Source organism: Mirounga leonina, unplaced genomic scaffold (assembly GCF_011800145.1).
Source record: "Mirounga leonina isolate KUSES-001 unplaced genomic scaffold, KU_Mleo_1.0 Mir_168, whole genome shotgun sequence".
Lineage (NCBI taxonomy): Eukaryota > Metazoa > Chordata > Mammalia > Carnivora > Phocidae > Mirounga > Mirounga leonina.
The window spans coordinates 16,936,621-16,963,035 of record NW_023270426.1 but is presented as its reverse complement, the minus strand read 5'-3'; the positions used below and the strand labels follow the sequence as shown (position 1 = coordinate 16,963,035).

Genomic DNA, 26,415 nt, shown 5'->3' with positions numbered 1-26,415 from the left:
AAAAGGAAGTCTAAATACTAAATGCTAGCATTATGTCATGGAAACTAGTCCATTGTGGCTCAGCCATGTTCTTGCTGGATACGGATAAAATGTACTTCTGTGGGATATGGGTGCGTTAGAGTATGTTTGATGTGGTGTCGGGTAGTCAGGGCCTCTAGAGGAACGAGTGCTCTGGCCTTTCTGTGGTAGGTAGGTTGGAGTCCCAGGCAGTGTCCCCCAGGGGCAGAGGACAGGGCTCACCAACAAGTTTGGATGATAGTGTCTACTCAAAGGACTGGGGGAGAGTCAGAGTCACAACCAGACCTGATACAGGCAGGAGAGTGGAGGGCAGGAGAGAGCCCACAGGAGAGGCTGGGGTCTTTGAGGCAGGTGTAAGCAGGCCTCTGGCACAGGGGTGACTCAGGTGTCTGTGGAGGTAGATCTACAAAAGCATATGGTGATTTTGTATGAATCAGCAAAGGATACCTGCTTTTCACCTCACTTTATTTTTGATCTACTGGAAAGTTGTAATGAATGTGTAAGTCTATAACGTCTGTGATGCGAATGGAGCGCCCCCACTTACACGGTACAGAATTTGCACAAATTAGACTGGGCTGGGGACACTCACAGATGGAGAGACTGACACCCATCGCATCCATCCAAAAAGGACAGAAGGTGCCTTATAAACATGTATCACTATAGCAAGATGGACTCAACACTTCTGAGTCTTTAAAGGGTTTCTAAGTGTATCAGTGTAATAGAAGAGTGTTTTATCACCAGCTGCCTTTGTTCCTCGTTAGTGTAACAAATATTTCATAGATGTTTATTAATTTGTTTATCCAAGCCATTAATTTTATTTGTTTCTGTTCTGTCTTTGTAATGCAATAAAATTAGAGTAACATGCAGTGGTAAAAAAAAAAAAAAAGAAAGAAAAGAAAAATAGGAGGGGATATGAGGCACAGGGAGAGGAAGGGTAACATTAGTGAACTAGTGTTGAAACCATCACTAAATGGGTGGTTACCTTCTGGTGGAAGGAGTCTGGTGATTAAGGAAACCAGACATTGTGATTACGATTCCTTGTCAGTCTGAAAGCTCAAAGGCTGCTGGTGTGTTCTCTGTGGGTAGCCAACTCGCTCCCCATTCTTGTGCTGTCTGGGGGCCACCACTGGTTCCCTTTAGCAGGACCTGCTCTGGGAGCAGGGCAGAGGTGGAGCCGCGGGTGAAAAACCCTCATTCTGGACAAGACATAGGTCCTCATCCCCAAAAAGGAGCTCAGAATAGGGAGCAGAACATTTAATAAATGTTTGGGTTTTTTTTGGTTTTGTTTTGTTTTGGATTTTACTTATTCACTTATTTGAGAGAGAGAGAGAGAGCAGGAGAGGGAGAGAGAATCCGAAGTAGACTGCACTGAGCATGGAGCCCGACGTGGGGCTCAATCCCACGAAATCAAGAGTCAGACGCTCAGCCGACTGAGCCACCCAGGCGCCCTTAAATGTTTGTTGAATAAACAAATGAGTGAACGAACACAGCCCTTCCTATTTTAGCTCTTTATAATTCTCAAGTCTGCCCACTTCTCCCTGGATGCATTGCCATTTCTCAGTTCGGGTCACCATCAGCTGTCATCTAGACTGTGCACCAGCTCTCTGCTGATCACCCCCAGGCTCTGCTTCTCCTCCTCCTCTCTCCTCAGGGCCCTGTTCCTAAACCCCCCAGTGCTCTTCCCAGGTCATCTGCCCCTGGGACCTCTGCAGCCTTCCCTCTCATTTCTCCCCTACCTTCTCTACTGGCTCCCTGACATTTTGACAAGGCCTAAAAAAAATAGTAAAACCACTGCACTCTCAGCCTTTTAGAAAGTAGCTAAGTCAGATGTCCAATAGCTATCCCAACCCTCGCTCATCCATAATCCCCACCCAATCTCAACTTGGGCTCAGGGTTCGGGGAGGAGGAATAAGGGGCCTCTGTATTACAATAATAATGACTTTTAAAAGTGTGATTTATCTGTATATATCAAAATATCAGGATTTGTAAGCACCATACCTAGCTAACTCCCAGCCCTCTGGGCATCTGCACCAGCTGAAGCTTCTTGCCAAAGATGGAAGGGAGGCGTGCGCAGTGAGGAGGGAAGCCAAAGTGTAAGCCTGCTATCTTTATCACAAGGGCTTGCCCTGGACCTGCTGGGTAATTACAGCTCCGAAGGCCCTGGGACTCCTCTCTCCACCCTGTAATGACAGCCCAGCTTGTGGTGGCTCTGCTCTTCTGGGCTGCAGAGATCCATGGAGGAGGCAGCTGGCAAGGGACTTTCCATGGGGCCTGTCTTATTTTTTGTATGCACCACTTGGGCTCAGGGATTTGGGGAGCACTTTCTGGGGACCTACTTGGCTCTGTCCAGGGCTGGCCCCACAGAGTCCTGGGGATTCTGCCAGTTTCTCTCTCCTGTCTCCGGGGTCATGCACCAAGCTGGTCCTGGACCAGAGTACCTGGGAGACCCTGTTTCTGAAGCAGTAGGGCCACCACTAGGTGGCCCCACTCAAACTGCACCTCCTACCCTCTGTTGCCGGCCTGGAGTCAAAGTACCCTTCAGTTGAGACACCCGGTCTCTCCTCAGTCCCCAAAGGGAAGAAACTGTGGAGTGGGGAGGGTGGCAGTCCCAGAGTCCAGTGGACAGCTGTATGCTGAATGTGCCGCAATGTACAGATGTGCGTCAACATATACAAGGCCTTCTGTGCAGCATTGGTTGGCCCCAGGGGCCCTGCTCTGGGGAATTTCATGGTGGGCCCAGGCCAGGCCACCATCGCTGCTGTGGTTGCCAGGGTCTGTGAGAGTCATTAGCAGCCAGGGAGGCCTCAGTGCCGAGCAGTGCAGCCTGCCCCCCTCCCCTTCCCCTGAGATCACTGCTAAGCCGGGGAAATCAGGGGCAGTCTGAGGAGGCCTCTGCTTAGAGGCAAGTGCTATACCCGCACACCTCATCCAGTTCCCTGTCCACTGAGTAGGGGGTAACCAAGTATTTTTGACAACCTTCCTGGAGAGACACCAGGTCCTTCCCTTGGGATAGCGGTGGTGGGCAGATAAGTCTAGTCTACCAGGTGACATCTATAATGGGGGAATGTGGTGGGGAAAAAGATAGAAATGACTGGGATACAGAAAATGCTGGAGCAGAAAGAGCACCGGGGTATGGGTAGGGTGTGGGGAGATAATTAATTCACCGATCAAGAGGCTGCAAATAAAAGGCTATGCGGGTCTGGAGTGGGCCTGGGCTAGAGATTCAGACCTGAGAGTCATGGATTTCACCCAGGCCCAGTAGTCCCTGGAGGGCATGTTGGAATGTCAGGGGTAGTGGGTTGAATGGTGGCCCCTAAAAAGTTATGATCATGTCCTAATACCTGGCCCCTGTGCGTGTGAACTTATTTGGAAAGAAAGACTTTACAGATGTAATTAAGTTATGGATCATGAGATGAGATCATCTTGATTACCGAGGTGGCCCTAAATTCGATGGCAAGTATCCTTATAAGAGACAGAAGATTCAGGCACTAAGGAATGAGTGGGGTGCAGGACTCTGAGGGCCTGTGGAGGACTTAGCCAGGCCTTTGGCTACTGGTGTGTGGTGGAGCAAGGCATTAAAGAGACACCCATCCCTTCATGTAGTCAGCAAGTATTTATTGAGCCCAGTTCTGTGATCGGAGCTGAGGATATGATATGATCATGGGCAGAAATACACAGTTAATGTACTCCTGGGGGTCCCAGGCTGGTGGAGGAGGCAGACATTAGTCAAACAATCAATCAACTATATCGACTGTGGCAAGTGTTACAAAGCACATAGGCCAAGGGAGGCTGTTAAAGCAGGTTTTGACTTGGCCAGGGACATGAGAAAAATCCCTCTAAGGGTAAGGGAAGGATTTAATTGGAGAGGAGGGAAGATTTTCTAGACAAAAAGAAAAGCATGTACAAAGGCCTGGGAGTGTGGTGGGGAGGGAGAATGGTCCGTTAGAGGGATGGGAAGAAGGTCAAGCCTAACTAGAGAAGTGAGCAGGGCCCAAGCCATGTGGGGCCTTACAGACCACCTCTAGGATTTTTCCTAAGAACAATGCAGTTTACTAAGCTGGGAGTGATGGGTTCAGACCTGAACTTTGAGGAGACGACCATAGCTGCAGTGTGCATGGATTGGAGAGAGATTTAGGTGGTAAAAGTGAATGGACACGGGATCTGGAAAGACAGGGTCTGGGGGCAAGGCAGAGGGAGATGCTGGGCGTGACTCCCAGGCTTCTGGTTAGGTACCTGATGGGGGGTGGCTCCTTCACTGAAGCAGGGAGTTGGAATGTTGGCCGTGTGGAGAGAAGGAGAGAGGCCATGAATTCAGTGGTGGGCATGTTGTGGATGAAGTGGCTGTGGACACTCCATTGAGATGTGGGCTCAGCAGGCAGTCATAGGAGTCTGCAGCTTGGGAGTCAGGGCAAGTGTAGAGAAATACGCGAGCCATCTGTGTAAAGGAAGCAATCCGAGAGGAGGAAAGTAGGGTGCTTAGGCCTGAGCTTTGAGGAACCCCCAAACTTTACTGAGTAAGGAGGAGAGGGGGAGGGGAGAATGTACTGGGAGGGCAGAAGCTGGGGCAAGTGGTGGGAAGAGAGGGCCATGGAAACCACGGAAAATGAGTGGTCCAGGGAGGCAGTAGTCACACAGTGCTGGGGAGTCAAATGCTGCGGGGGGCTTCCGCAGAGAACTGAAGAGAGGCTATTGAATTTTGAGACTTGGAAGTTACAGAGAGTTAACTGAGACCTGGTTTGGTGTTGTGAGGACTCCAGAAAGCCCAGTGTCGGAGCCTGCAGGATGGGAGAAGTGAGGACAAGGACTGACTGTTCTTTCTGGGGATTTTGCTGTGGTGGAAAAGGAGAGAGACATTGCAGTAGCTGGTGGAGTCAAATGAGGGTTTTGTTTCCACAGTAGAGTCTTAAACATATTTAGAGGTCAAGGGAAGGATCCAGTTGAGAAGGGGAGGTTGAACCTTCAGCAGAGACAAAGGATGATCCACAGGGCAAGCTCCTGAGACTGGGGAGAGGTCGGGGAAGTCTGGGCAGACAGAGGGAGGCTCCAGTGGCATAACAGGATGTAGCAGATGCAGGAAGGTTTCTGTTTGGTTTTAGCTGAGCTCTGGCTGGTGGCCGACGCAGGCCGGAACAGTGGCTTGTTCCTTATTTTATATGTGCGGTGTGTAGTTCTGTGTGTGTGCTCGCGCCTTCTGCACCGCTGGGCGGCCAGCCTGGACAGAGTGCCATAGGGAATATCCCCACACAGCCGGGGCGGAGGCTGGGCACCTCCCACTCCGGGCTAGTTCCCTGATGAGATTCTCAGACCGTGTTTCCCCTCATTCATGACCAGAGGTTCACAGAGCAGGCGTGGGAACCTGCTCGGCCGGCCAGGGCCTCCTCCAACTCAGGCTGAGATTTTTGCTGCATCCCAGCCTTCGTTCCCTCACACACCGGCCTAGGTAAATGAGCTGTCCACTGTTTTTGGCCCCTGTTGAATGAAAAGGTTTGGGCAAACCAAGAGTTGGCCCCAATATGCCACCCCCCACCTCAGTCTTTGATTGGTCCACTTCTCATCAACCCATCACCCCCCCCCCCACACACACACACACGTCACCAGGAGGAGTGCCTAACACAGGAGCTGGGGACAGGCAGAATCCCTTCGGGAGCTTGGTCCTGTGGGTGGACCCCAGGTCTCTCGTCTTCTTCAAGGTCTTCTCCACTGGTCTGTCCAGTCCACTGATACCCGGACCCTCGGCCCGCGTGGCCCCCCCTCCCCCTGTAACCCGGGGGTGGTGATGATGGGGAGGGGCAGCAGGAGCCCGTGCGCCCAGCAGGACCCCTGAAGAGATGGGCAGGAGCGGAGGCCGGGGGAGTCGCACGCGGGCAGGGGCGCTCCCCACCGCACCGGCGCCAGGATCGGGTGGCGGGCCCTTCAGCAGCAGCCGGGGGGCTGAGAAGGAGGGAGGGCCGAGTCCCGCAGGTGGAGCGGGCTGAGGGGAGGCGGGCGCGGTGTACGTGCGGCGAGCAGCCGGCCGCATGAAGGGCGCGGACAGCGGCTCCCGCCCGGCCCCCGACCCGCTCCCGGCGCCCGGCGCCCGGCGCCCGGCCCCAGCGCGCACTGCAGCCCGGACCTTCCCTGGGGTCGCTAGTGGGGACGGCCCCCGGCCGAGGCGGTCAGGGCGCGGAGCCGGGGCGGTGGGGGCGCGGCCGGCGGGGGGCCGGCCGGCGGGGGGCGGGAGGTGGGGACGTGGCAACAGCTCAAGCGGGCGGGGCCCGGCCGTGGTGGGAGGCGGAGCCGCCCGGGGAGGAGGCGCCGAGCGGGCCGGGCGCCGCCGCGGGAGGTTGTGGAGACGCCGGGAGAGGCGCGTGTCCAGGTGAGCGCCCCGCCCGCGGCCGCCGGGGCTGGGCTAGTGCGCGGGCCGGGGGGCGGCGGGCCGTGCGTGCTGCCGGCGCGGGGCCGAGAGTTGGGGGCCGGAGGGTCGCGCGGTCCGGCCCGCAGCCCCGAGCCCTCCGCCCTGTGTCTCCTCCCGTCTGGGTTCCTGTCTCGCCGCCTGCGTGCCCTCCCCGAGCTCAGGGTGGGGAGGTCAGCGGCGCCCTTCCTGCCGGTCCCTGGGCGTCCGCGCCGGGCGGGGCGGGGAGCTTGGTCGTCCAGCCTCGTCAGGCTCCCCGGGAACGGGAACGGGCGGCCCGGCCCCGAGGGCTGCCAGAGGTTGGAGGCGGAGGCGGGGCCGTCAGCCGGGCCCCGGGGGGCCGCTTAATGTTAGCGAGGTCCGCCTTCCTCCCTCCAAAAGGCTGGGAGTCTCTGGCCTCGGCCCGGCGGGGTCCAGCTTGGTGCTCCTGAAACGGGCTCTTGGTTGAGAAAGTCCCCCGCCCCAGACATCTCTTTCCAACGTGCTTGTTTTTCCTCAGCAGCTGCGCAGACCTGTGGTAACTAGTTAACTAATTCAACAAACGGACCCTTCTGTGTGTCAGAAACTGCAAGGAGTTGCTAGCCCAGTGAGGCAGACGGACTGAACACTGGGCAAGTCCAGGTCCAGAACAGTGTGGTGAGTGCTGTGCTGGGAGGGAGTACCAGGCTGTGGCTCCTTGGTAGAGGACAGGTGCTTCAGGCCAGAGGGCTTCCTGGAGGAGGTGATCTATGAACTGGAACTGGTCAGAGGGAAGGTTGAATAAAGGGGAACAGCGCGTGTGAGTGGGAGCAGACGTGGGCACTCCAGTAGAGGCAAGGTGAGGAGGAAGGGACATTTAAGGGGATGGCTGCCCATGGACCCTATCCACAAGAGTTTCAAGTGAGAGGGCAGTGCCTGGTACTGTGTCCTGCATGTGGATGCTGCTCAACATGAGCAGGTATCAGGGCACTTCCTACTTCAGGACACTTGGGCCCCTGGCCTTGTATTCTAATGTGACATCTTTAGGATGGTGTAGAACATTCGTGTGCCTCCCAAGACTGAGGCTGGTGTCTTCTGCTGTAGAGGGACACCTAAGGCTTGTGCTTCTTAATGTGAATTGTCTGAGACCTGAGAGCCTCAGCCCCCTTGCAGGAGCTCCTGGTTCTGAGAGCAAGGGTTGGGGCACATCATTTTGTAGCTGAGGGCATTCTTGCATGTCCCAGATTTTGCCAAGATCCGCTGTCCACCTAAAAATTTGTAGAATGTTTTTGCAAGCTGCTACTGCGGCTTCTCACCCTGTATCACATCTGGAACAACAGGTTCCGTGATTTAGTTCTCTGTTAAATGAACCGAGATCTCCTTTGGCCTGTGCTTAAACTGCCCCTGAAGTGTCTAGGGTGCAGTCTCTCACTGTGGTTCCGGGACTCAGAGCCCAGCTTCTTCTGTTGACTTCAACACGCTCGCAGGAGTGTGCTTTGAATCCTTTTCTTCTAGGGCTTTCTTATTCTCCGATGGCCAAGTATGTCCACTGTGCGGCCCAGCCAAGGAGGCCACGTAGCAAGGATGGAGTGAGTTGGCTGGGGGCCTCATCCCAGAGATGCTGTCATGTTGGGCCACCCTCGTTCTCTGAGAGCTCAGCAGGCAGACATGATGACAACTAGGCATTGCCTGTGACTTGTGATAGGTCCTTTTACCCAGTAGGAGGCTCTGAAATGGGGTTCCTGGGAGAGTGCTTACTTAGCCACTGCTTTAGCCTGTACACAGCTGATCTCTGTTCATTCCTTGTGCCTGGCTTCTGCTTGGAGTGTGCCTTGGGGTGGAATTAGGAGGGAGAGGAGGAGGGGAAGGTGGTGGTGATGACACTGTCCTTGCTCGTGGGTAGCTCATAATCTCCCCGAGATTGCTGCTTCAGGCTGGCAGCTGGCCATGTGGCAGAGGAGGAGCTCAGAGTGTGAATACTCATCAGAAGGAGAGACTGTGTGGGTGCAGCCCTGAGGAATGACTAGGGTGAGGGAGTCTGGGGTGTACTCATTTCCTGACAGAGCCTCGCTTTTTACTCTGCCCTCCCTCGTCCATGGGAGGTTCTGAGGCTGGACGCAAGACCTTGGCCGATTTGTGGCCACGCTGGCCGATAGTGTACATTGGGCTGGTGGGTGTGTCCTGGCTCTTGGGATCTGTCAAGAGTTTAATTTTATGCAGATGGTCATTGGCAGGAAATGCTCTGATGCAGGCACGTGCAAGCCTAGACAGAATGCTAGAGCAAGAGTTAAACTGAGATTGCCTGAATCTAACCGTTTGGACTTTTGAAGTGCCCCAGAGTGGGACATCAGCCTGACTTAGAGTGAGAGGGCCAGTGCTCCTGTGGTGTCTGGGGTTTTTGGTGGCGGTGTGGACTGAAGGATATAGTTTTTATTCTCAGAAGGGGGAATGAAAAGTCTAGACTAGACTTCTTGGAGCCTTAGAAGAGAGTTTTTGTTCAAGTGGTGTCGTTGCCTGGCAGAGGATTAAGTATTTGGGGAGTGAGTTCTCCAGCTCAGATTGGATCTGTCTGAGCCTGTTCACAGACCAGTACGTGCTCTAGACCTTTCAGGAAGTGCTTGCTAGAGTAGAGCCTGCTCCGTACCTGGCACTCCCAAGGACCAGGGTGTGGCCGAGATCCTGAGGCCTGGTACTTGTAGGAACTCAAAACCAGTAGATCAGAGGTGTAGGACTACAAGAGATCCTAGAGTATTAGTCCGGTCCCCTGCCTTTTGCTGGAGAGCTTTCTTCCCTTGATGAGCTGTAGAGCCACTATTTGACCTGTTCCAGGGTTATTCCCTGATGGTCAGTGTGCCGCATTATGTCTGACTCTGCTCTCTCCTAAAGTAATGTTTCATTTCTTTTGACCCTCGTGGGAATTGGAGACTGCCCAGTATCTGCCTCGTTTTCATCTTCACTGTCCCCTAGACTGGACTCTTCTTCTTTGCCAGGGATCAGCCAGGCAGCTGGCCGCTTAAGGTCTGCTGATGTTATTCCAGTACCCTGGGTGCTGATGTCTGGTATAAGCTGTGCTTGATGGTAGGCTGCCCACGGATAATTGCCATCTCATTCAGTCCTCGAAACAACCCTGTGAGATGTAGGTCCTCATGTTGTCACCATGATATAGATGGGAAAAAGGCTCAGAGAGATCTGGAACTTGTGTAAAGTCACAAAGCCAAGAAGTGATGGTGGAGCTGAGATTGAAGTTGGGGTTGTCTGACCCCTGACTAGACTGTACTGCCTTGCCCTGAGCGGGGCTGGGTGATCATTGCTGGGTGCTGGGATGTCTGAGGCAGGACTGACTGCTCACCTGAACTCGAGGCCCCATGTTGCTGTCCACTTTTGGTGGGATCCCGCCCTGCATGTCATACACCTGATTTGTGAACCATGATAAAGACCTTGACCTGGGCAGGCCTGCTCTGCTAGGTCAACTGGGCTCCTCCTTGTGGGAGACCCTTGTGCTGTAAGACAGTGGATGTCACTGAGTGGGACAGAATGGTTGCAGTAGCTAATGGAAAGTGTGTTTTGGGTTTGAGTCTCAGCTCTGCCACTCATTTGTGGTAGCATGTCAGGTGTGCAGGAAACTCGCTCAGACTCACTTATCTAGCTTCTGTATGTGAAGCAGGGATGATTATCTTGTTTACAAGGTTTTGGTGAGGATTAGATGGTAGAAATGAAAGATTTTTGGAAATACAAGTAGTGGTTAGCTTAGTTCCCAAAAAAGCAGAGCCTGAGGTGGTGCTTCATGCTTTATTGGAAGGTGCAGGGCAGCAAGGGTAAGGGAAGAGAAACCCGAGGGAGAGAAGGAGGGAAGGCACAAGGTGGTGCTTTAGTCGGCTGGACAGTAGCTGCCATGCAGGGTACGTCTGGGTGAGCTCTACAGAAACTCCATGCCACAGAACAGTTTGTCAGCAGAGGCCTGGTGGGGGAGTTTATCTGCCCACCTCCTCCTGTCTTCTGTCTTCATTGGTCAGAGTTGCCTCATGGGAGTTAGCTCCCTCTTGCTCCTTGGTTGCACTACCAGAGTCCTCCGGCAGCCACTGGGGAGGCCAGTGTGGCACTTCTGTGGAGTTTGGAAGTAGCGGGAGGAGCCAGAGATATGGGGCCTGCACACACACCCCCACTGACTCTGAGGCCCAGCAAGAGACCCAGGGCCCAGCGGACTGGTGAGGCCAAGAGCCTGTGAACTGGGACATCGGAGGCATCCTATATATTGCTTTGTGGATTTTGTTCTCATGTGTAGTCCCTTCTTATGAGTTAGTCTCACTCAGATTGCCAAGCCTCTGCCAAGACCCTGACTGAAAGTCCGATTTGGACTTTGCATGTTGATCTTTATAGCCTTCTCTGCTCCTCCACTGCCTAGCTACGGAAACAGGAGACGCTGTGGTTTTGATGGTACCTAAGTGGGAGGTACAAATCAACATGTTCGTATACCTGATAGAGAAGCGTAAGGATGGATACAGGTGAACATCGAGGTTTCAGTGAAGAAAGTCCTCCTTGAAGAATATTTTTCCATGTGATGTAGCATCTGAAGCTGGGAAACCTAGAGTCATGAGATAGGGCTGGAGAGGACTGTAGGACCATGTCATGCAGAGTCAAAAAGGCCCTTGGGGCTAAGGAGTTTGGACTTGATTCCGAGGGCAGTGGGGAGAGAGACCAAATGAGGAGCTGCGGTAAGCCATGCTGGCTGCCTTGTAGGGCAGAGGTAGGGGGGAACACCAGATGAGAGGAGAGACCAGGACAGGCAGGGGCCAGGATGGCTGTGGGAGGGAATTGGGGGTGCCTCAGACCAGGGTGATGACTGAGGCCTGATGTCAGGTAAGGAGAGTAGGGTGCTTTCCATCCTCCCCGGGGGTCAGCTTCTGGGCCTGAATGGACTTCCACGTGCCTAAGTTCCGAGGCCTCCTGAGCCTCTCCACAACTCACAAGTCCTTGTGGCTTTGGTGGTCCAGAGTTGGCCACACCACTGGGAGGCAGGGCCACTGGGGGGCGCCCTTTTTGGACAGGCTTTTGCTCCTTCACAGAAGGCAGGCAGCTTCTTGATTAGTGCCAGGCAAGACCTGCTTGTACTCAGCAAACCCATGTTCTGTCTCTAGGCTGTTAAATACATTGTTAAAATTCAAGCTGTTGCATTTGGGTTGCAGCTGGGAGCTTGGCAGAGGTTCATGCTTGATGAGGTAAGGGGAGAAGCTAAGGACGCTGCTGGTTTGCAGCTGGAAACCTCTTTTCATGGCCATTTGGCCAGATTGTAAATGTCCTTTCCAAAGAGCAGGCTTGTGGGGCCTCTGATTATATGTCTTGGAATTTGCTTGTGCTTAGAAACAGTGCTGGTCACCTGGTGAGTGAATCATTGTCACTGGGGTGTTGGTGGGCTTTGGATAACTTCCCTGTGGGGGTTCAAACTTGGGACTTAATATGCATACAGTGTCCCTTCTTAACAATCCATTATGTGGAAAAATTGTAAAATTTTTTGTTGTTGTTTCTAACTTGAACAAGTCTGTGGTGAAGCATTATTTGTTGGATGCCTGATATGGGGCAGACGTTCTAAGCTTGGGATGCAGTGCAGATAAAACTCCATGTTGGTTTTCTCCTCAGGCTTGGTGCCACTTTGTGTTTTGTTTTTCATAAAAGGAGGTTTGACATTGCCCATTTCCAGGTCTGTTCAGCATGGATTTCTGAGGGTTCCTAGAAGGGCTTTTGGCAGCACTGGACACTCGGTGGAGGTGGGGGCGGGGGGCACCAGGCATGCACACACATTCCCACCTGCTCTGTCCTAAGCAAACTCTGGGTATAGGTATGAGATTGGACTGGGGGCAAGGCAAGTAGGGGCTTCCCAACACTGTGGGACAGTCCCTCTTGGATGCTGCCTCTTCCCAACCTGACCCTGATTAGATAACTTTTTATACAAAGCCTTTAGCGTTCAGGGTCAGGATCCGGAGAAATGTTGGGACTCTAGGGCATCTCTGCCTGAGGTGGCAGTCTAGGGGCTGCTTGGGGGTACCTAGCTCTCTGGCCAGTGGAGTTATTCCCCCCTCCCCCCATCAGAGCAGGACTTCGCAGGCTCTTGGCAAGCCATTTCCCAGAACCCCATCTGTGATTCTTTGGGGCTCTGCCTCCGGGCTGGTATTCGTGGATGGGCTTAGTCTAAGCCGGATAGTACATTCCAGAGAGATAACAGCTAGTATTCATGTAATGAAGGGACCTGGCTGCTTTTTCCTGAGTGCTGTAAGGCATGAACCCTGGACAGTATCACCGGGAGGATTTGAGAGGAACAGAGAGGTGTCTCCCTCCGTTGAACTTGTTACCCCGTCTCTGAAGAGGTATGCCACCGCAGCCAGTGACAGCAGGGGAGAAGCGCTGGGTTCCCCTCCTTCCAACCGTGTCCGGTCTGGTCTCTTGCCTGGGCCCTGCTCTCCCACCATCCCAGCCTGATAGGCAGTTGGCTGGTCCCTCACTGTCCAGATACGACCTCTTGGCCCTGGATTTTACTGTTCCTTCTTTTCACGTATAGAAGGTGCTTTCCTGAGTTAGTTAAGCCTCTTGAGGTGTAAGGAACAGACACTACTCCCTGTAAAGGGGCTTATGTAAGCAAGACGAGGGGTCTTCAGGAATCCTGGGCTGGAGATGCAGAGGATGTGAGACCTGGGAGCAGACCTGCGGCTGGGACAGGGAGGACCTGCGCTCCACCTCGGGGCCGATGGCCTGCTCACCTTCTCCCAGTGACTTGCTTTCCTCTGCTGCCCTAACTCCATAGTCCATCCCTTAGCCTGATACTCCGTGCCCTGCAGCAGGTTCTGGCCCAAAAGCTCTTATTCTGTGCATCTCGGCCCCCAACACCTAGGGCACCGATGGGCATGCTGATGGCTCAGCAGATATCTAGCAGGGACATGAACAGAAGCAGCCATTCACTTATTCTCTCCTCCTGATAGAGGAACCCGTTTGAGGGTGGACCTTGTGGTTCGGCTTCTCTGAGCCTAACCTGGAGCCACGGTGGGTTGGAATTTCTTGTAAGGCGAGGAATGGTAGGCATGACTGTGTGTCTGATCAACCAGAGCAGGCAAAATACTGATGAACTGGCGTTAGCTCAGACGTGGAATTCTGTCAGGTAAGGCTTACATCTTGGGGAGAAGCCTTTGTATTTTCTTCATCGTCCTTGTTTTCTCTTAGTATATGTCTGGTGGGGTTTGGCTGACGTCGAGCAGGAAGAGAAGGGACTGGTAGAGCTGGGGCTCCAGTGTGCCCTGGGCTGCTGGCTGAGCTGGGAGACCATGTCCAAAGTTCCCGTTATGTACTTAGGGCTGCTGCCAGTGGGGCTTGCCCCAGCTTGTGCCTCCTGCTTTCACAGTCGAGCCTGGCTGTTTCTAGGCTGACGAGAAGCCAGAGGCTGGTCTTGCATCCATGTCAGCAGTCCAGCCCATCCCAGGGTTTTGGCCTTGCATGGCTGATTGATTTTTATATCCCAAGTGCCTAACTCGGTGAATAGCCTATGTGGATCTTCAGCAAATATTTGTGAGTGGTGACTTGCTAGTGAGGACAGTGTCTGGTGAGGTGGCAGGCAGGAAGAGCAATGTCTGCCCAGAGTGCCTGCTCCCCACACTGCCTTTGCTGTGGCCAGCTGCAGTTTTACTCCCCTCGTGGCCAGCCATCTGCTGTACACCTCATTTTGGGGGGTGGGGTCCCTGCAGCCTGTTGGGTCAAGTTCTCTGTCTGTCATTGTTTCTCCTGTACTTTCAGTCTTCTCGTAGGCAGGAGCTACATGTTACCTGTGGGTCCCCAGCACCTGGCACCGTCCTGACACACGTATTGGAAAGAAAGAAATAAGACAAGCAATCTGTGAAATGAGAAGGAGTGGGCCAGAATCTTGGACTGACTATTAGAAGCAGAGGGGACTGTCTCCCACACCATTCAGCCTTTCCATGTTGCCGGTGGTTATCGGGAATCTGGGGGGCAGGGGCTCTCCCAAGGGCACATGGCCTCCCGGAGCAGGGGCCAGAATTGAGCACATATCACTGGTTGCACACCCTGGCCTCTTTCCACTGCTGGTGCAGAATATCCTTAGTTTCTGTGTGCTAGGTCAGGATTTTGGCATGTTCGGTGTATTTATGTGCACATGTGTATGTATCTCTTCACCTAAGTTGCTTTTTTCACCTGTTGATCCAGTGGCTGTCACTGAATGCCTTGCAGACACTGCTCTCTGTGACCATGAAACGCTGGCTGTCCACATTGCTAGTGGCCTGGTTTGGTGTCCTGGGCTGTGTGCAGGCTGAAGTCTTCACTTCTATTGGTATGTTGTGCCAACAGGACTGTCTTCTCCCTGAGAGATCCTTGGCTCAAGTGCCGGGGAATGTCACCACCCGAAGCCTGTTCTCACTCAAGGTGGGATGGCTCACCCACTGGTTTTGACCAGTTCTGGGGAAAGGGGGGCTTGCGGAGCTGCCGTTTCCCCTTCTGAGGCCCTGATGACCTGACTGTCCTTTGCTGGGAGCCAGCTGTCTCAACTGGATCTCCTCCCTGAGAAGCGCAGGCTGCTCCTGGGTTCCCTGGCCTTTCTGACCATCTTGTCCAGGGCCAGAGAGTGGTTCTGAGCAAAGAAGCCCTTAGGATGTCCAGGCCCAGGTGCCATGACCCATCCGGGTGCCAGTAGGAGAATGAGATTTGGGGCTTCTTCCTTAAGGCACTCCCAGTGCGCTCATCTCCCCCTCCCCTTGGAGTCTCCACCCCTGTTTTACGAAGCTGGGGGCCAGGACCATGTGAGTACCTAGGTCCCCTTTAACTCCCAAGTCCCCATGATCCCAAGAGAGTTGACATGCCAGTGATCCAGAGGACTTGCCTCTGCGCTGGTGTTCTGTGCCTCAAGGAAGGGGGATGGATGTCCCTCATCCATTTCTTTCTGGCCCTTTTCTCTTTCCCTGCAGGGCACATGACCGACTTAATTTATGCGGAGAAGGACCTGGTGCAATCTCTGAAGGAGTATATCCTTGTGGAGGAAGCCAAGCTCTCCAAGATTAAGAGGTATCTGATGTCCTAAGGCCCCACCCCCCAGAACCTATCCAGGGTGCCCATAAGAGGAAGCCCTTGAGAGAGCAGCGAGGGGCTGGCCTGGAGGTTACTTCATGCCAGTCCTCCAGAGTGGCTCAGTGCATGGGCTAAGGACTTCCTGCTTTTCCCTATTTAAGAGCGTTTTTGCATACATTAGAGTTCCTACCTCTTTTCTAGATTAAGGGACTGCAAGTGTCAGTGGGCAGTTGCTCTATTCATTCATACTGCCTCTTGATAGAAAAGGGAATTTCACCAGGGAAATTACCATAGGTCAAGACCTGTGTGAGTGGGTGTGTTACGTCTTCCTTTTCCTCTGTTTCCAAAGTTGGGCCAACAAAATGGAAGCCTTGACCAGCAAGTCAGCTGCTGACCCCGAAGGTTACCTGGCCCACCCCGTGAATGCTTATAAACTGGTGAAGCGGCTGAACACAGATTGGCCTGCGCTGGAGGACCTTGTCCTGCAGGACTCAGCTGCAGGTGAGGAATGGTGAGCAGGTGCTTGGGGAGCTGGTGTGTCCGTGTGCTTGTGTCTGGGGAGTGTGCGTCTGAGCCTGTCACAGGTCTGCAGGTGTTGGTGGGCATGTACAGTGTGTGGATATGCACCCTGCCGGGCCTGTAGCCGTCTCCCTTCTCTGTGGGCACCTAGCAGTTGGCTGTCCTTGTTTTTAATATGTAAGAATAATCAGTTCTTGCCTTGTCCTAGTGTTTTCATTTCCTCTTTTTTAAATCATGCTTTACTAATGTGTTTTTGTAGAAAAGTTAGAAAACAAAATGATGTAAGAAAATTAGAATTCTTAACCCGGTTGTCTAGTGATAAGCACTATTCAAATTCCAGTCTTCCTACGCTTGCATTTACATTACAAGAAGAAATGGACCCATTCATATAGTCCAGGGAATGCAAACTCACTTGCTTTGCGGGACCAAATGAATTAACAAAAGTGAGTCAAGTGGGCTGGGTGATGGGGCCAGCGTAAGCTGGGGATTATGGGCCTCATCTAAATCCATTCCCATTCATACCTTTTAAAAATAAAACATATCTGTAGGCAGATTTGTGCCATAAGCATACAGTGATTTCCTGAATTTTCCAGCTTCTTTAAATGTCCATTAAATGTTATACAAAATGATTTTAATGGCTACACAGTAATAAGTCAAACCTATGTAGTATAAAACTGGTCAAATTAGTGGACGAGGGATTGTTTCCACATTATCAGCAATCGTGCATATACATCTTTGTGCCTACCTTTGATTATTTTTTTTTAAATTCATTTTTAAATTTATTTATTTATTTATTTTTAAAGATTTTATTTATTTCAGAGAGAGAGAGTATGTGAGCCAGCACAAGAGGGCGGGGAGGGGGCAAAGGGAGAGGGAGAGGGGCGCCTGGGTGGCTCAGTTGTTAAGTGTCTGCCTTTGGCTCGGGTCATGATCCTGGGGTCCTGGGATCGAGCCCCGCATCGGGCTCCCTGCTCCGCGGGAAGCCTGCTTCTCCCTCTCCCACTCTCCCTGCTTGTGTTCCTGCTCTCGCGATCTTTCTCTCTGTCAAAAAATAAATAAAACCTTAAAAAAAAAAAAAAAAAAAGGAAGAGGGAGAAGCAGGCTCTCTGCTGAGCAGGGAGCCCGACACAGGGGCTCGATCCCAGGACTCTGGGATCATGACCTGAGCTGAAGGCGTCTGCAGACGCTTAACCGACTGAGCCACCCAGGCACCCTCTCTGATTATTTTCTTAGTTTAAATTCTTAGAAGTGGTATTTGCAGGTCAGAGTATGAACTTTTTTAAAGCTTTAAAGCTTTAACCGTGCTTGGTATCTTTTACTGTGGTGGTATTTTTTATGCTCGAACATTTTCCTCTCAGCAGGAGGTGGTGGGGCAGGCATGGAGGTGGGCCCTCCTGACTCCAGCCAGCCCTGGGCTCAGCCTCCTGGACCTGCTGCCTTTTCTCCCCGAGTCGGGAGTGCTGATTAACTTCAGACTGGCTGTCTCTGGTTGAGGCAGTTCAGCCCATGTGGCCAGACTGGGCTGGGCTTGGCTGGGGGCAGGGTGGCCTCTGGGGAGGGATTGGTGAGTTCAGCCCCGCTGGAGCTGTGCCCAGTGAGCTCACCGCCTCCAGAAGCCATGGCTGCCTTTCCCAGCCCTCTGTCTTCCAGCCTGGGGCTGTAGCTCAGAACGGGCTGTTCCGCCGCCAGCATTGCCTGGCGGGGAGAGTAAGCCTGCTGGGATGACCTTCCGCTCCCTCATCTTGCTCTCCATACCCCGCCCCCACCGTCAACATCTGGTTCTTGTAGGAAACCTTGTAATTACCAGAAGGCAGACAGGACAGGCCCAGAGAGCAATAGGTTGTTTTCACCTCTGACTTGAGAGTTCTTGCCTCTGAAATGAGGGGGACATGCTGACGGTGTGGCTTTTTCTGGGGGCATGTTTTCTTCTTCCTGAATTCCAGACTCTTAGAATCCCTGACTGGGCAGCCATGAGGAAGGCAGGATTACAGCTTCTTGATCCCTGGGTCCCTAGGCATGGTTAGAAGTGGGTGTTTGAGCCTGGGGTCCTGAGAGTAGGTGGCCATGGGTACTGCAGCCCTGAGGAAGAGACCAGGGAAGAAAGGGCCCTGCGGTTCCCCTCCCAATTCTTAGCTCACAGGCAGCATTGAAACTCCTGAATCAGCTTGGGAGGGCCTGGCCTCCACCTGGAGTCCTGAGATATAAGAGGTGCATATCTTGCTTAAGAGCTAGGGCTTGGAGTCCCAGAACAGCCTCCTTGGGCATGTCTGAGGTCAGGGGCTGTCCTAGTTTCCAGGCTGTGGTCTTGAGCACTACATTCAGGAAGCTCATGCCTTTCAGCTCATGGCAGGTCTGAGTTGTGGGGGTCCCCTAGAGCGCAAGACCAAGAGCCAGTTTGGTCTCTCAGGGTCCTATGCTGGGCTTGGGCAGTCCCACTTCAATGCTTGTTCTGGCCAGATGGTCCCCCAGTCCCTAATCTGGGGGGTGGAGACAGCACCAAATCCCTCCCAAGACTGTCATCATCACCTTTCTGGATGATAAGGGCCAGTGGTCAGTAATGAGTGGCCAGGTAAGGTTCCCTGAGTTGACTACCTCTGTCCCTTGGGCTCCTTGACCTGGAATGTGGGCTGGCGGTCTGTTTATCTGCAGCCCCCCAACAGTAGTGATTCTGGACCAAGGTTTTCCATGTGATTCATTTTCCATTAAGTGATCAACAGGTCCTTCTTGAGTCTTCTCCTGTGTCCTTTTCAATTACTGTTTCTGTCCTCTGTCCCTTCTGTCTCCACCAGGGCTGACTGAGTGCTTTGGAGCCAAGACTCTCAGACTCCCACATGTTAACCAGTTTGTGGGGTGATCTTTGTTCAATCCCAAATGAGCAGTACAGGCAGTCCGTTCAGTGAGGAGGAAGTAAAGAGGACTTCATGGACTGAAGCCATCAGGGAGGACTTCCTGGAGGAAGGGGAAACTGCCTGAAGGAAGGGGCACGGAGTTTGCACTAGCCAGAAATCCTCCACTGGGTACCTTTCTGGTCCCGGGGGGAATTGTACCCTTGGATCAAGGGTAACCTCTTGTTCTCACTCTCATTTGGAAGGTTTTATTGCCAACCTGTCTGTGCAGCGGCAGTTCTTCCCCACTGACGAAGACGAAATGGGAGCCGCCAAGGCCCTGATGAGACTTCAGGACACATACAAGCTGGACCCAGACACGATTTCTAAAGGACAACTTCCAGGTACCTTACCACTCCAGGCTTTGCCCATCCAGTGAATGTGCGTCTACTAGGGCGTCTGGACAGGGTTGGAGCGACCAGTCTTGTGGTCTTTACCCTCAGGCACACCATCCCTGCTGGTGGTGATGCTCTCTTGGGTTTCCGGTTGGTGCCAGTCCCCCTCATTCACATGACAGCCACCTCCTCTCAGCCCCGCCCCTTCCCTCCCACACCCTCTCCTCTCTCTTCTCTCCCCTCTCAGAGAAAGCCAAGGCTGCTGCTCAGGACCCCTTGGCCTCTGCCTCCAGAGCACTGCTCAGATCTGCTTCCAGACCTGCTTCTGTCCCCACACCCTCTGATTTCTTTTCGATGAAGGCTGATCTCTGGACTCCCTGCCCTGTGTCCTCAGTTACAGTCTCTGCCCTGTTCGTTCTTGGCCCACCGCACTTGGCTCTACCCCCTGATCTCACACACACCATGGGTTCTTACTCATCTTACAAACCCCTCCCTCAGGACCCAAAGCCCTTTGAGTCTCTGCTGTTGATGGATCTCTTGGTTAGCCTAACCTGGCTAGGCTGCTGGACAGTCAGCCGCATGCTCTGCACTTCTTTGCTTCCCAGGTCCTCCTGAACATGCAGAGTCTGGCCTCTTTGCCCACCATCCACTGCTCCTGTCCCTGCCAGGTCACCAGTGGCCACTCAGCTGCTAAAGCCAGCAGTGGGGTTTCAGGCATAATGTCCTTAAATTTTTCAGCAGTATTTGGCACATTGAGTGTCCCAGTCTTCCTGATGCTCTCCCTCCTTTGAATTCTGGGGCACTGATCTCTATTGCTTCTTTTTCTGGCTTTTCTGCTCTCATTTTTTTTTTTTTTTTTTTTTTTTTAACAGGCCCCTTTCTTCTGATTGCGTCAGTATGCTAAGAAGAAGATATATTGGGTCTGGGGGACTGTTAGAGGCCAATAAACCCAGGGGTTCAGTTAGACCCCATTAGACTTTGGATGCCACTCGCCCATGGGGCCCCAAAAGAGGCACAAACCCAGGGAATCACAGTGTGTAGGAGAAAGAGGCAATCTGTTGTCGGCCAGGAAAGGCCTAGAATCGGGCACTGAGGAGTCTGGTGAGCCACTGGGAAGGAGTGTAGACTTCTTAATTCCTGCCTCAGTCAGGTCTTGGATCAAGCCAGGCCAGAGCCAGTGAGAGGAGGCCCCTCAGGGCACCTGCAAGATGTGTTCACGCTGTAGCTGTGACAATGGTTGGTAGGAGGAGGGAGCCACACCCAAGCATTGACGTTGTACATTCAGTTAACAGATCCTTGCATGTCCTGGAGGAGCAGGGAGGGTGGAAGGGAGTTATTCCCCAGGATTCTCTTACTTAGAGTTTTCCCTAAGCACCTTCTCCAGGTGAGCCCAGCCATTCCCATAGCATGTACATGGATGATAACCACATCTCTGTTTCCTATCAAGGCTTACAGCCAAGCCTCCAACCAGTGAAGGCAAATGCCTTTGGGGCATCTCTACTTGGGTGTTCTGTGGACTCCTCAAAAGTCACATGTTCCAAACTGAAATCCTCATTGCCTTTTGAAATGTTTACCCTCCTCCCTCGCTCCTTGCCTGAGCAAACAGCACCTCCGTCCACTGGTAGCCCACGTCAGAATCCTAAGGCCCGTGGATCCTACCTGTCTTATGTCTTCTTCTTTACTTGGAGTCCCTGACTCCAGACTCATGGTCACTCACTTCTCAACTGGATTATTGAAATAACGTTTTGACTTGTCGCGTATCTCCAGCTCACTCCTTAAAATCATTCTCCGTGTGGTCTTAAGCACATCTCCTATTTACATCAGTTCCTGATCACAAAGCTTAACTTTTAACTGCTAAACCCAAGTTCCTCCTATGTGTGGTCTTTGAGGTCTTGCATGGTGCCCTCTCCCGGGCCCCCTTGCCTACACTAAGTTAAGTTTGTACTAAGCTACCCCTCACCTAGCTTCCTTGTCCATCCCACACCCTCTGCAGGAATAGCTTTACCCACATCAGCTGAGTCTCATGTCTGTCTGATTGCTTTTCAGCACTCAGTGCTGGCACTCTCCAGAGAGTGCTTTCCAAGGGGGTAGACTTTTGATGGGCTTCTGGGGAGGATGCTGAATATGTGGGAGCTGTTCTTGACCTCGGCCTCTGTGAGACATTTGGCATCCTGGGGATCATAGAAGACATCTTTACATGTCATCTCATTGAATTCTTGCCAGGAGTTCTCTAAAATTGATGGTATTAACTCTAGACCTAAGGGGACTGCGACTCAGAGAGGCTCAGTAAATTATCCAAGGGCACACACAGCTGGTGGGTGCCATAGCGAGGCCCACACAGACCCAGCTTTGTCCAGCTAGCTCAGCTGCGGTGTTACAGTGCCTCTGTCATTGTGAGTTCCTGAGAACTGCATAGCTAAAGGAGATCTGTGGAGGCCCAAGGGATCAAGGAACCCCTTGATCCCTAGCCCGTCTACTAACTCCATCTTGTGTTTACTCTCCTCGCCTTCCTACCCCACGTTGCCCTATTGCTGCAGTATCACAGTGAGCAGACCCCAGTCTCTGAAGTACCCGACCCATTGCAGTAGGGGTTTCATTGTGGACAGAGCCCCACCTTGGACATCAGGCAGAAAGAAGCCCCTCTAAGGCAGCTCTTCCATGTCACCCATGCCTAGGTTTCTGTTAATGGGGTTAACAGAGATTCCCCTGCTTTCCAGGGAGGGTCACAGCCCTTCCTTCCTCTGCATGGGGCCTGATTTTTCATTGTTCCCTGAGGAGTACACTCATGGCCCCTCCCACCTCACCCCTATCCTAAATCCTACATTTTCCCAGAGGTAGCATACTACATCTCATCCTTCTTGACTTGAGACTATCTTCAGGTCACTTTCCCGTGCCAGGCCCATGGCAAATAACCTGTGCTCATAGGACCTGCAGAATTGATGCTCACCGAGGTCCCCGCCACCTAACCATCAAAGCTGGCACTGCAGTCTTGGCTCTGACCTCCCTTGGCGTCTGTTCGCGCTACCTCTCAGGTCCTGCTCAGCGTTCCTCTTTGTCCTTTCTCTGGAGGGTTCTGGCCTTAGCCATGTTCTCTCCTCTCTCTTCATACTCTTGCTGGAAGTAGTTATCCTCATCCGTGGCTTTAGCTGCCACCTAAGTTCCATTTTTAATATTTTTATGTATTTTTTATTCAACTAATTTTTCTACCTTCCAGACTCCTAGGGCCAGCTGCCCAGCAGACATCTCCTCTGTGGCTCACAGGACCTTCATACTCTCCTGAATACTATTGCTTCTTGGGCTTCTTCACAACAGAGGCCCCTTCCCACATGGGAGAAGGGGAGTCTGTGGCCAGGAGATTGGCTGTGAGCCCCAGTCTGAGGCAGGCCCAACCTGGTTGTGCTCACTTGGAAGTGCATGGCCTGAAGCCCCAGTGGGACTCTGCTGGGATGATGCCCCCCTTCCACTGGCTCAGGCTTCCTCACTGTGGGAATCTCTCTCCATAGCCCAGAGGCTCTTTAGAGCCTGACTGTATGCCCTTCCTGCTGCAGGAACCAAGTACCAGGCCATGCTGAGTGTGGATGACTGTTTTGGGATGGGCCGCTCTGCCTACAACGAAGGTGACTATTACCACACAGTCCTGTGGATGGAGCAGGTGCTGAAGCAGCTCGATGCTGGGGAGGAGGCCACCATAGCCAAGGCTGAGGTGCTGGACTACCTGAGCTACGCTGTCTTCCAGCTGGGTGACCTGCACCGTGCCCTGGAGCTCACCCGCCGCCTGCTTTCTCTTGGTAAGGAGGTTCTAGGGGAAGGTCAGAGCTGATGGGGGGCCGGCACGAGAGCTAGTCACTAGCTCTACCTATCGGCCACTACCTGGCCGATCTCCTGGGACTGAGCCAGTTTGACATGTTGCTGGCCAGTGACCAATGGCTTACTGCTCTCAGGCCCGTTCTAGCTGCTGGTTAGCTCTTTACCCACCTCGTTTCTGGCCCTAGTCCTTGCCCAGTTGCTTATGGATACACTCAGACCTGTGGCCTTACACACTCCCTTTTAAAATAGGAATGCAGTGGTGCAGTGCATCCGCTGCTCTGCAGGGTGAGCCTTCACATGGTCAGGAGCAGCTCAGGAAGCAAACCGCGCTTCAGGATTGCTGCAGTGACCATGGCCTGACCTGTTAGTTCGAGGTCTGAGGTCTTACTGGGGGACTTGCTGTGGCATTGGTGTTGTAAGGGTCTTGGACTAAAGGAGATTAAAAGCACTGTGTCTTTAAAACCTGTCTGTTCCACCTCTTACTGATAGATGGGATAATCATAGTCTGGAATGTCACAGATCAGCAAAGACTTTCTTTTGCTGCTGCTTTTCATGGGCCTTGTGTCTGATGCCCGCTACCCTATGAGTGTCCTGCAAGACTGATGTGGGAGGAGAGCTTCATAGATGCTGTCATGTTAGTAAGAGCCTTGGTCTGGGACTCAGGAGGCCTGGCTTCCTGTTCAGTCTAACCTTAGCCTGAATCTATTAATATCTTTGGGCCTTGGTTTCCTCATCTATGGAGTGGCACAGTAATCCTGCCAAGCTTGCTCCTCTGTGTTGTGAGGCCCACAAGATGAGGCTCTGGCATTGTCATATGGTTGTTCTTTTTGCTAGGATTTCAGCCTGCCTTGTCATTGTGGCCAGCATGTGATCTGGTCACCGGTAATGGATGTACTCTAGGGAACGGATGTAAGTGACTCACGGCCAAGTCAGGAGGAGGCGGCAGGAGACTGGACTGCTTTTCTAGACCTGCACCGTTGGGCCCTCCAGGGAGGCCTGAGAGGAGAGCCCCCTGTGTGGCTGGCTATGCGACCTCCTCTGTGGCTCCTTTCCCATCTCTGATAGCCGGGAGAGCCCGTGTTGGCTGTTCAGCTCCGACCAGCGAGCCCGGGTTAGATGCTGTGGAAAGCACAATACTGCGTGCAAATGAGCTGCTGGGAGAGAAAACCGCTTACAGAATAATTTCTCTAAATGACCTAACAGATGTTTGTGGTTTCCTTTTCCTTCTTGTTCTTTGCTCTTTCTAGACCCGAGCCATGAACGAGCTGGAGGGAATCTGCGGTACTTTGAACGGTTGTTGGAGGAAGAAAGAGAAAAAATGTTATCAAATCAGACAGAAGCTGGACTAGCCACACAGGAAAGCATCTATGAGAGGCCTGTGGACTACCTGCCTGAGAGGGACATCTATGAGAGCCTCTGTCGTGGGGAGGGTGTCAAACTGGTGAGACGCATGGCCAGGTCCCACATGTGGACCTAGACTTCGGCTCTGGATGGGCAGCTTTAGGGAGGATGTTCCTCTATGTGTAGGCTGTTTCCTCAGTGTCTTGCCCAGTTCTTTGTAGCATCTGCTGAGGCTGACGGGTGGGTGTTCTCTGAGGTGTAGGACGGGAGACTGTCTCCCCCGATGTCCCAGGCGGGGTTTGAATCCTCTGAGTTATTGCTGAGCTCCCCTCCCTACCGCAACATGCCCAGCTTCTGCTAGACTCATGCTGTGAGGAAAACCATGGGTGTGGATGTGCCCCATGGGAAGTTGTGGTCTCCGTCGTGAAGACGCGGCAGTAGCTAACAGCTCAGTCTCTGGTGTCACTGATTTTTTATTTATTTTTGTTTAAAAAAAATTTCTTTTTTAAGATTTTATTTATTTATTTGACAGAGAGACAGCGAGAGAGGGAACATAAGCAGGGGGAGTGGGAGAGGGAGAAGCAGGCTTCCCGCTGCAGGGAGCCCGACGAGGGGCTCGATCCTAGGATCCTGGGACCATGACCTGAGCCAAAGGCAGACACTTAACGACTGAGCCTCCCAAGCGCCCCTGGTGTCACTGATTTTTGAGAGCCCTGGGACTCCAGTGCTTCCTCAGCAGGCTCTGGTATGAGGCGGTCTCTGGGCCTCATCCGTGTCTATATCTGTGTGCCTCCCAGTGGCTTCTCCACCTAGAAGGCCTCTCCCCCGCCTCAGCCCTTCTCACCTACTCATATCTCTGTGAGAAGAGTTAGGGATTAAGCTTGTGCCCCAGGACTTGTGGATGAGAGGAATTCTTGCAAGAGAGGAAACATTACATGATTTGTGGGGTATTGTTTCTCTCAGTCAAGCTGTGGGGCTTTGTTTGCTTCTGTGGTGAGGCAGGAGGGAGCAGCTGATGGGCGCGGGCTCTGAGACCCGGTCTGCAGCCAGCCAGCCTGGGGCCAAGGATTAGGACTCACTGTGCTCAGAGCCTGTTGCTTTGTATGCTCCCCAGACTCCCCGGAGGCAGAAGAGGCTTTTCTGTAGGTACCACCATGGCAACAGATCGCCGCAGCTCCTCATTGCCCCCTTCAAAGAGGAGGATGAGTGGGACAGCCCACACATCGTCAGGTACTACGATGTCATGTCTGATGAGGAAATCGAGAGGATCAAGGAGATCGCGAAACCCAAAGTAGGTGTCTCTGCAGTTCCTTCCTGGGCTCCTTATCCCCGGGATCATGGGGTGGTTTGTTTGCTTACTCCACTGGCCTTTGCCAGTGTCTAGCATGAGTCTGCTGTCTGGGTCCTGAGGTACTGCAGACTCAGTTTGACCTTGTGGGTTCACGGTCCAAGGGCAAAGAAAACTGAAGGAACCAATGTGGACAGCCAGGTGCTATGACAGAAGGACTCCCTGGGAGCAGGGCAGGTCCACAGGGGGTAGTGTCAGCTCACCTGGTCGGGGGCTGGTGTGTGGGCGAGTTTTGGAGAACTGCCATAGGGTGCTGCCATCCTGGGTCGTGTGGAGCTCCCAGTTAGTACTGCGAAGAAGTGATTGACTTGGAGAATGAACATCTTTACACTATTCAGTCTTATCCACAAGCACTCCGGGTCTCTCCATTTATTCATATCTTGTAAAATTTCTTCATACATGCCCGGCACATTTCTTGTTAGGTTTATTCCTAGGTAGTTTTTTTTTTGTTTTTTCATCATATTTTTTACTGGTTACCTTGTTTTATTAGCTTACTATATCATATGCTGAAGTATTGAAAATAAAAGTATATTTTATAGTAACAGGTAACGTTTACTGAGTTCTTTTTTGAAGATTTATTTATTTATTGGAGAGAGAGAGAGCAGAGTGAGCGAGAGAGAACATGAGTAGGGGAGAGGGGTAGAGGGAGAGGGAGAAGCAGGCTCCCTTTGGAGCCTGACATGGGGCTCAATCCCAGGACCCTGGGATCAGGACCTGAGCTGAAGGCAGACGCTTAACCAACTGAGCCAGCCAGGCGCC

The 26,415-nt window shown here is 52.7% G+C and overlaps 1 protein-coding gene across 11 annotated transcripts in view; it reads left to right on the top strand.

Annotated features, from left to right (window-relative positions):
• LOC118016615 (prolyl 4-hydroxylase subunit alpha-2) overlaps nt 1–26,415 on the top strand; it is a 44,498-nt gene that overhangs the window by 3,953 nt on the left and 14,130 nt on the right. For 3 of the 11 annotated variants that reach the window (XM_035014077.1, XM_035014085.1, XM_035014086.1), the window contains exons 1-9: nt 6,290–6,373; nt 6,912–7,045; nt 14,567–14,690; nt 15,322–15,418; nt 15,771–15,922; nt 19,032–19,169; nt 22,709–22,948; nt 24,215–24,408; nt 25,423–25,599. In XM_035014077.1, coding sequence (XP_034869968.1) covers nt 14,609–14,690; nt 15,322–15,418; nt 15,771–15,922; nt 19,032–19,169; nt 22,709–22,948; nt 24,215–24,408; nt 25,423–25,599 — 1,080 coding nt within the window. In that variant the 5' untranslated portion in view covers nt 6,290–6,373; nt 6,912–7,045; nt 14,567–14,608. Of the gene's footprint in view, nt 1–5,687; nt 5,709–6,289; nt 6,374–6,501; nt 6,575–6,908; nt 7,046–14,566; nt 14,691–15,321; nt 15,419–15,770; nt 15,923–19,031; nt 19,170–22,708; nt 22,949–24,214; nt 24,409–25,422; nt 25,600–26,415 lie in introns of those variants that run through there. The other 8 variants (XM_035014083.1, XM_035014087.1, XM_035014088.1 and 5 more) reach the window with 6 other exon arrangements.